The 9,661-nt window shown below is 29.0% G+C and overlaps 1 protein-coding gene and 1 long non-coding RNA gene across 5 annotated transcripts; both read right to left on the bottom strand.

Moving 5' to 3' along the window:
• Positions 1 to 1,922: 1,922 nt before the first annotated feature.
• Positions 1,923 to 5,330, bottom strand: LOC101247026 (nifU-like protein 3, chloroplastic). Of its 4 annotated transcripts, none has more exons than XM_004240100.5 (5): positions 5,194 to 5,330; positions 4,259 to 4,403; positions 3,638 to 3,755; positions 2,596 to 2,894; positions 1,923 to 2,375 (listed from the first exon to the last, which is right to left on the bottom strand). In XM_004240100.5, exons 2-5 carry the CDS (start codon positions 4,346 to 4,348, stop codon positions 2,184 to 2,186), a joined length of 699 nt encoding a protein of 232 aa, XP_004240148.1. In that variant the 5' UTR covers positions 4,349 to 4,403; positions 5,194 to 5,330; the 3' UTR covers positions 1,923 to 2,183. The 4 variants fall into 4 exon arrangements, with proteins under 4 accessions (XP_004240148.1, XP_004240149.1, XP_025886988.1 ...); XM_004240101.5 differs by having other exon boundaries at positions 5,136 to 5,203; XM_026031203.2 differs by lacking the exon at positions 3,638 to 3,755.
• A 1,949-nt stretch (positions 5,331 to 7,279) lies between these two features.
• On the bottom strand, positions 7,280 to 8,808 carry LOC101247528 (uncharacterized). The gene is made up of 2 exons (XR_011221391.1): positions 8,641 to 8,808; positions 7,280 to 7,660 (listed from the first exon to the last, which is right to left on the bottom strand). It is a non-coding gene; the product is annotated as an uncharacterized lncRNA (long non-coding RNA).
• Between the last annotated feature and the right edge of the window lie 853 nt (positions 8,809 to 9,661).

Below are 9,661 nucleotides of genomic sequence, written 5' to 3'. Positions count from 1 at the left end.
AATATATATTTTTATGTTTGTATTATAATTTATCAAATAAGTATGATTGAAAAAATCTCTTTAATTCTTAACAATGTTTTGTCCGTATGCAATTACTCTTTCTAATAGTTAGTTTTCCATATATAATATAGTTTGATTATAATATTTGTTAGATTTCAAGAAATAATTATTATTTACTATTGTTATTACTATTGAAAAGATAATATATAAATATATTAAATACGGTTTATATTTCGTTCTTTCTTTTGACATAATTATTTTTAATTCGTATATGCTTTTTTTTTATTCAGTTGGTTGCATATATGAAGAGTTTGACATATGGATAAAAACATGATGGCGGATCCCTTTGCAAAGGAAGATGGTACAAGGAAAAAAAATGAAACATAATTAGAGATTATTTTTTCACTTTGAAATTTATTAGCAACTTGGTTACTTTTGCTAGAGTTTTTAAAATTTTAATTTATGTAAATAATTTAGCTAAATGTATTATATTGTCAATGCTAATCATTTGATCCTTTACTATTCTATTTTCTCTTTGTTATAAAAAAAATAAATATAATTATTTAATTTTAACAACAACAAAATTTATGATGATTAGTTTCACTTTTATTATAAATTATAAAAAGTAATTGGAAAATATATTATTATTTTCATGATGTCATTTTTTGCGTATGTAACAATTTGTCGTCGTTCTTTTTGCTTTGAAATGCATTTATAATTTTTATGTAATCACCAATTATTATATTTTCTCTGTTCATTTTTTGTATTTTCACACCTTTTTTTATTTTTTTATTTTACAAATAAAATCAATATATAATTAGTAATACATTTAGTGGCTAATAAAATTATACATTTAAATTATTTATAACTCGTGTCTCTTCATCTTACTTGTAAAGTTTAATACTAAATATGAATCATGACTTTATATGCTTCATTTTTCGTAAATCTTATAAGTATTTTAATTAATGTTTAAAAAATTATAATAAGCAAATGTAATAATAAAATAAAAGAAAACAATATTGTTTTGACAAAATCAGAGTTTGGATAGAACATCACTACTCCTAGAAAAGATAGAGAAAATTAAAACATCTAAAATATTTTCAACCTAATACAATATATTGTTATTTCAACATATTATCCCTTATTTCATTTACTTCATCACGGTGAATATTTTGTTCTAATATATACATATACAAAACAAACAAATCTATATTATATGTTTTACAAAAGTTTATGATATCACAGATGAGAAGAAATATAAATATTATCTATATATTCGATACTAACGTAAATATTATATATTTCATATTATTATCTTATAAATATTTCATATAATCGCGCGAAGCGCGAATAGTTTCACTAGTGTAGAATATAATGGTATCATTATGATTTTTTTTGAAGACTTCTATTTAGATTCTAATTTCTTTTTACGCCTTTTCATTCTTCTATTCTTCGCTTATTTTTCTCTTTTATTTGTCCAAATAAAGTTGACACAAAAAATTTCCTTGTAAAATAAATTTTTATTTCTTTGTAATTCTTCTGAATTTTTTTTCATGTTTATCTTGCATACTTGATTAATGTTCATAAAAAAAACTTATTATCGGAGATCTGGCAAGAAAATTCAAAAATTTAGGTTATGACACCTTACTACGAGTAGTGTTATGCTACATATGTTACTAAAGTTGCTATTGTAGGAGATCAGGGGCAGAGCCACGTACAGGATTCAAGTGCTCGAGCACCCAACGCAAACACAATCAACCTTACAGAAGTTTTCCCTTACATTTTTACTCTTCTTTTTATACTCTTCCACTGCTATTTCCTTAACCCTTCTTGGCTAGCAACTTAACATTAAAGAAGTGAACACCCTTTAAATCCTAAATCCGCCACCTGTAGACATTTTATTCTTCAATTGAACCTTATGATAGTGTAAACTGCAATTGTATAGTTTCTCTTTTAATTGGTCAAGTCAAACCACTCTTCAACATTAACAGTACAGTTGCAAAATATATCTACTAGTCAACATTTTGCTATTGAAGTTGCTAACATTGACAATATAAAGATGTTGATTTATGAGCACACTAGTGAAGGGATAAAGAATGCTACATGTTTGTATACCAAAAATGATACTGTAAATCTTTGTTCTTGCAGGAAAATGTAGTCGCGCGTATGGCTGAGCATTTTCTTCAATCTGTCAACTGAACAGCAGCAATAGCTGGTATTGCATCTCTCAGTTTTTGAGTAAGAGCTACACGAACTGTCATCACAGAAGCAGCCGGTCCACTTAGCCTAACCTTAACAACGTAGTCGTTAATCTGTACAAGCTCCAATTCTCCACCACCCGCTCCTACCAAGTATGGTCTAATCTCTCCAAGAAGCTGACATTATTCGAAATATCAAATATTGGGGATTGTTTTTGGTGTCTGAATACACTCATAACAAGTTAAGAGTAATTCAATTGATTTCTCAGATAGTCACTCAACTAATAGTTATTATGTCAGATGATCAAGAGTCTGAGTTGACTTTATGAGATAATAACTATTAGTCGAGTGAGAGAAATCAACTCAAGAGTAATTACTAATCATAGAAATATTGTACCTTTTCAATATTTTCCTCATTTAACTCGAGGCCAGTTTCAGAGTCAAGAATCTGTTCAACTGCCATTATTTCAGGGATTTTGTCCCTAAGACGAGTTTCAATTCCCATTTTAAGTGTCATTGTTGAACTTGGACAAGATCCACATGCTCCTTGCAGCTTAAGAATTACAACGAGGCCATCAATCTCATGTAGTACCACATTTCCTCCATCAGCCATTAGGCCTGGCCTGACTTGCTCTAGAACCTTCTCGACGTTTTCCTCAGTAAGTGGAAGGACACAACTTGGTGATACCACAGCACCTTCAGTATCAATAGACAAAAGAAGGAACAATTACGTGATTAGTTACGGTCACATTAATAAATGGAACAGGTTAATAGGACAACAATAACGCAATTCCATTTACCATAACAACGTATTACTACCACATAACAAACTCAGAAGTAAGGGCAGAGCTAGAAACCTACATACGGGTTCGGTTAAACCCAATAACTTCTTCTCAAACAGTGTATGTGTTAAGACATTCATTAATACGTACACATTAAATTTTACAGCTCAATTATAAGCACATGAAGTCGTCATTCTAGTATATAGAACCCATAAAGTCAAATCCCTGGCTTTGCCTCTGCAGTCAGAAGTTGTATTGCTGAAAGGAGACCTTAGTAATAAGACAGATTCTGAGAGTATTAAGTCTGATCATTCGTTTTATTTGATCTTGAAAATTAAGTTACAACGGTGATACTATAGGAATTCACACAAGAAAATGCCAGGATGCTACAACGATATGATAAACTTGTATACCGATAAGACATGCAAGAACAAAGAAGAACTTAATGTAGTCAATGAAAGGACTCGCAAGACGAGGCAGCTGAGACGAATAACTCTGTTTAGAGAATGAAAGGCAATAACCGAAGGTTTAAAGCATGGAAGTCTTTGTATTCAGTAGTGATAGTTATTTCAGTCACAAAAGGAAAAAAAGGAAGTCGGCTACCTCTTCATATATAGAAGCAATAAAAACATAATTCGATGAAACTGCATCATTCACCTGCATTTTTTCTTCTTTGTCCAGTTCTACCGACCCCAAGGAAGTGTCTAACATGATATTGACCTCCTAGAAAAGAACTTTGCTTTGAAGAAAACGGTCTGCCTTGTGAAACACAGTTCTATAAAGAGGTAATGACAGCAACATTACATCATGGAAAATGAAGAAATTTTCTCCAGATAGATATACACAATCTAACAGTGCAATTGAAGCAGTCAAGGAACCAGGAATTTGGCGTAAGGGGTACAAAATTAAATATATATACATAATAGTTAACATTTAACCTCTATACACCACACAATTTTCCAACAAAGGGTGTGCACAAGACCACCCTTTGCCTAAGAGGGCTCCGCCTACGAATCGAAGTGCAAATTGTGGGAAGGAGGTAAACAATGTACCAAAAATATAACATTGGGATTCATATGTTTTACAAGAGTAAATTAGCTTCCTTGATTACGGTAGACCAAAAGAATTCACAAACGCAAGTATTGAAAAGCATAAATCATATCTAAGACTAAGGTATATGCTATCCTAAAAATATGGCAACTACAACATCATTCGCATAACAAGTATACAAAGTACATTTGACTTTACTCTTAGCAAACAGAAATTGAGTGGTAATACCTTTTGAAAGGAAGTGGAGGTAGGAGACAACCATTCTGATGACGCCACCGTGGGTTTGAGACCTCGCGTTTGTGTTGAAATTGCAAACATTATGTACTTAAGTATCACCAATAGTATTGAGGACTCATGTTTCTTGAGTATATTCCTGGAGTACATAGTTCTAGCTGAGTTAAAACTAGAACTAGACTTACTTTATATACTTGTATAATAACTTGGACACCCTTAACGAAATTCCTGATTTTGCCACTGCCTAGGAGGAAAAGACGACCAAGGTCTAAACCGAGAATATCAAATGGGAGATGGATTACTTAATACTCGTTTGCTTATACCGGAAGTACAGAACATAATGTCCATAAGTGAGAGATTTCTGTATGATTTCAATTATTTTATGTTTGGTTGGTTAACATGTTTTGAAAATATAGATTTCTCCGGTAGCGAAACAAGTTCCTTAAAAATGAGGAAATTGACTTCCCAAAGTTCTATTGTTTCCTCCCATCACTCACGCCCCCATTGTATTTCTCTATAAAACACACCCACCCCATCACACCCCATTGTGTTTTTCGCTAGATTACATATAAATACTCTGAGATAATATATATATATATATTTTGCTTATTCACCAAACACTGAAAAATAAGCAAAGAAACTCAATACATTTTCCTTCATACCAAACACATTCTAAATCACAATTAATTTTACTTCTTAACCAACAAAATACAATCCCTAATTTACAATACTTTCAACATATCAAAGTTGATATCTTGCTAACTTTTTCAATCATTTATTTTAGATATTTTGTGACTAATAAATGAAATTTAACATTTAAAACTGTGTACAGTTCATATTAAAATGAGACAAACAGAGTAAAATCCATCACCTGTCAAGCAACCAAAGCAATCACATAAGAAAAATGAAATTGAGGGAAGTGTGAATACCTGATAGCATGAGTCAGTAGAATCAAATTTAAGAGTTTATTTTTTTCCTTTTTTGATTGAATTGTGATTGTAAGGTAAGGTAGTTATTTAGAGGGATGGATGTGGTTTGGACACGTACTCTTTCACTCATCTCTACCTTTGTCTCTTTTTCTTTTAATATGGGTTCTATTAATCTAAATTTGTATCACATATGAAATTTATTTATGAGAAGCATTTTAAATAGGCATAAAATGTTATTTAATTTAGTGCCAATTAATCTTTATGTCTTACAATTTTAGGTGTATACAAATAACATAAATATTTTATGTATCCTATATGATGTTTTATGTGGTTATGTTATATAGGATATATGTGTCTATTTATGTAATTGTATACAAGTTTAAATATTTATTTATGCATATTCAACGTTAAAAAATATAGATATCAGCTGAAATCAAATTGAACGATACATTTATATATTATATTTTTTCTCTAATTTATTTTATAAAAATTAAAAATAGCGACTTTTAATGTATTTTTTTCATACTCAAGGTGCTCTCTCTTTTTAGGATAAATAAATTTCTTGTGTCATAATTTAATTTTGAGTTTATCACACAATTATTATTTTTTTGTATTTCACGAAAGTCATCTAATTTTAAAATTTATGGTACAAATTCCATTTGATATTTTATTTTATTGTTTCTTTGTTATATAAAACTCATTCAACGTTAAAGTCATCCCACTTTAATTTGTTTATTTATTTGACTTATTTTTTATTTGTTTGTTATTTATTTTTTTAATAAAATATTATTTTTACCTTTTAAATCTCGTGAATAAATTCAAACGGTTGCTTTTTGAAGGCAAGGAGGAAGATGGATAGTATTCCATCATGGTACTGTACCTCATTGCCTTATCAACTAAAGAACAACGTATTGAAAATTGCATCCATCGTTTTGAATTGAAATTAAAGAGAAGAGAATAATATTTGTATTTTATATATTAATAAAAATAAAAGAGAAGAGAATAATATTTGTATTTTATACATTAATAAAAATAAATTTAAAAATAACAAAAATAATAACTATCAAAATAAATATCTAATAAATTAAGAAAAGATTATGAAAAAAAACATGACAATAAATAAAAAAGGAGTAACAAATATATGTTAAGAGAACATAACAACCCCAATAAAGTACCATCACCTAAACCATAGATGTTATCAAAAGCCAACAATTACATGAGTTACTACAACAATCAATACGGTGCTATACATTACCATCAAATCAACGCATGACTAACGTTTCGTTTGTTTTCGTTAAGATTAAGAGGTCTGAATTTCAATATACATTATTAATATTTGTATTAAGATTCAGATGTTTTAATTTGAATATACATGTGAATATTAAAATATGATTTTTAAATGTGAACAAATTTATTTTCAATATTTGAATGTGCATGTGAAACTAACATTAAATTAATAAAATATCATAAAAAACTTATTTCAACAAAATATATCATTTTTTATTAAAAAAAAATATTTTAAAAATTTTAATAATCATGATTTGAAGTACAATCTTTTTCATCCAAAACCTTCATAAACATCATTACACCAATAGTGTTCTTGACACTTAATATGAAAAAAAAAAACTTAAAAGGATTTATGAAAACTTACCAATTCAAAAGAGAAAAAATGGTGTTTGATTGAAAAAAGAAAAAAAAAGTTATGAAATAAAAAAACACACTTAATGCAGCGAAGCGATGTATTATTTGATAACTTATCAAATGAGTATGAATGTTGTTAAGAATTTCCTATAGATTTGATTCATTCAAACCTCTTCAAATTCATTGAGAATTTTTTTTAAAAAATTAAATAAATAAACTTAATGGACTGAATTTGAATGATTCAAATTCAAACCTAAAAATCAAACGTATTTAATAGGCTGAATCTAAATGATTAAGATTCATACCTTTATTAAGTCAAACTAAACTAATGAGACCTAAGCTAGTATAAAATAATTCTCAACGATCTCTAATTTTCTATTTTTTCGTAACAATTATATTCTCGATAAGTTCTTTATCATGTCTAATCAAAACAAGTAAGACGAAATTAAAAAGAATTCAAATATTCCAATTTCATTCATCAAAACAATCTGTATACATATATAAACTAAACCTTTGAATGATTCAATTGAAAAATTAAAAAAAAAATCACTTTTTCTGGCACTTTTCCTTAATCCATTTAAACCCCAATGAAGTTCCACTCTTCACCTTTTTTGCACCCACCACCGCCGCAGCCTTCGCTTTGTCAGCCCCCACCGCCGCCGCCGATTTCGCCTTCCCAAAACTCGCCGATGCCACCGCCGTCACCTTCTCCATCTTCTTACCACCGCTGCCACCGCCGCCGTTTTTCCCTTTGCTCCCATGATCATCTACGACATCGTTTTGACTGCCCCATTGATCTGCCCAACTGTTTCCGTGACTTCCCATTCTTGAAAAAAACAGAAGAGAAATCAAATCATTATCAACCAAAACAAGAAAAAGTTACAAATTTTGGCAAAATTCTAGCAGAGATTAGTAAAGGGACTGGTGGGGTTTCAAGATTTTAATGGAAAACAAGAAAAAGTTGCAAATTTTGGCAAAATTCTAGCAAAGATTAGTAAAGGTGATAAATGGGGTTTCAAGATTTTAATGGAAAACAAGAAAAAGTTAGAAATTTTGGCAAATTCTAGCAGAGATTAGTAAGGGTGATAAATGGATTTATGGGGTTTCAAGATTTTTAATGGAAAACAAGAAAAAGTTAACAGATTTTTGGAAATTTTTTAGCAGAGATTGGTAAATGTGATAAAGGGACTGACGGGGGCTTCAAGATTTTAATCGAAAACAAGAAAAAGTTGGAATATTTAGGAACCAAAAACACAAACAATAGTTACAAATCTTTGAAAACCCAAATGAAATTGGTAAATGAACTGATGAGATTTGCAAGATTTTTGTGAAAACAATGAACAATTCATAGAAAAAACAAAGTTAGAATCTTTAGGAATCAAAAACAAGAAAAAGTAACAAAAGGGGACTGATGGGGTTTGCAAGATTTTGACAGAAAACAACCAATAGAAAAAAAAAGTTAAAATCTTTATCAACCAAATCAAGTAAAGTTACAAAATCTTGGAAAACCAAAAGAAATTAGTAAAATGACTGATGGGATTTACAAGATTTAAATGAAAAGCAACCAATAGAAAAGTACAAGTTTGAATTTTTAGAAACTAAAAACAAGAAGAGAGATTGGGTAAAAGGACTAATGGGGTTTGCAAGATTTTAATGGAAAACAACTCACAGAAAAAAAAAGTTACAATCTTTAGGAACCAAAACAAGAAAAAGTTACAATCTTTGGCAATAAATAACAATCTGTGATAACCAAAACACTAAAACTTTAACAGAACTGAGAAGTAGAAGAAAAGATCAAATTCTTACCAGAGATTGGTGATGGGTTGCTCCAAGACTATTTGTTTTTGTAAAATGTGAACAGAGAGGATAATAAAAAGGACCAATTGTTTGAAGGAATTGAAGGCAGCTAAAGTAAACTCTTAGCTGTCAGGATCAGGAATCTTCTTATACATTAGGTTTCAGAAAATTAAGCCTAAAGTTTGGTAAATTTACACTTTCACTCCTTATATTATAGTCTATATGTACTTTCAACCTCAAACTCTATATTTTCAACGATTTTGATATCGAAAAAGGGTCAAAGATATCTTCCCTTTTGTTACATTCAATCGAGATAAACTCCTTTCATTATAATTTGATTTAAGTTTGCTTTTCAACTTAACATCGACGTGATTTCACTAAATCTCCAGCATTTATGTACATTGTATAAAATGCAAATTGCATTGTATATACAGTACATACGTCCTAAGTATTTTGTTAAAGAAAATCTCTAAATAGTTGAACATAATATTTTTAAAATGTTGTTTTACTTAATCTTATTAACCATTGGAACCTACTGTATAAATATTTCAAAACTTATGTATTATTGCAAGTTAATTTACTTGATGATGCAAAAAACATATAATTTGGCAACACACAAAATTAAAATTTCGAAAACGAAAGATTCATTTTCTATCCATATCATTTTTCTTTTTAGGTAAGTTCGGTCTTCTCTTTGTGGCTAAGAGACATGACCGATTTTTTTATTATTGGTTCAATCAGTTTCTTGACAAAAATAGATTGAAGGATGATTCTTGTTATTTTTTGAATAGTATAAGGATGTTTTTTTGATCACTTAAATAATATAAGAATGTAAATTAGATGTGAGTCATAATTGAAAGATGATTTTAGCCAATAACTTCAAAGTAATATCATAATTTTAGAAATATATACAGAAAAAATTAATTTTTTCTTGAATTATTATTATTTTTTCTTTACTTTTTTAAAAGAAAAATAAAATCATATGAAAATCAAGTACTTTAAAAGATTTAAAACTAATAAGTAATGGAAA

This window comes from Solanum lycopersicum, chromosome 5, assembly GCF_036512215.1.
Source record: "Solanum lycopersicum chromosome 5, SLM_r2.1".
NCBI classification, from domain to species: Eukaryota; Viridiplantae; Streptophyta; class Magnoliopsida; order Solanales; family Solanaceae; genus Solanum; species Solanum lycopersicum.
Note: the sequence above shows the minus strand (reverse complement) of the source record. Positions and strands in the feature narration are given on the sequence as shown.

Coding starts and splice junctions, on each gene's coding strand:
- LOC101247026 (XM_004240100.5), bottom strand. CDS start 4,348: ATGTTTGCAATTTCAACACAAACGCGAGGTCTCAAACCCACGGTGGCG. Junction 2,895..3,637: donor ACAAAGAAGAAAAAATGCAG/GTGAATGATGCA, acceptor TTGATACTGAAG/GTGCTGTGGTATCACCAAGT. Junction 2,376..2,595: donor ATGAGGAAAATATTGAAAAG/GTACAATATTTC, acceptor GAATAATGTCAG/CTTCTTGGAGAGATTAGACC.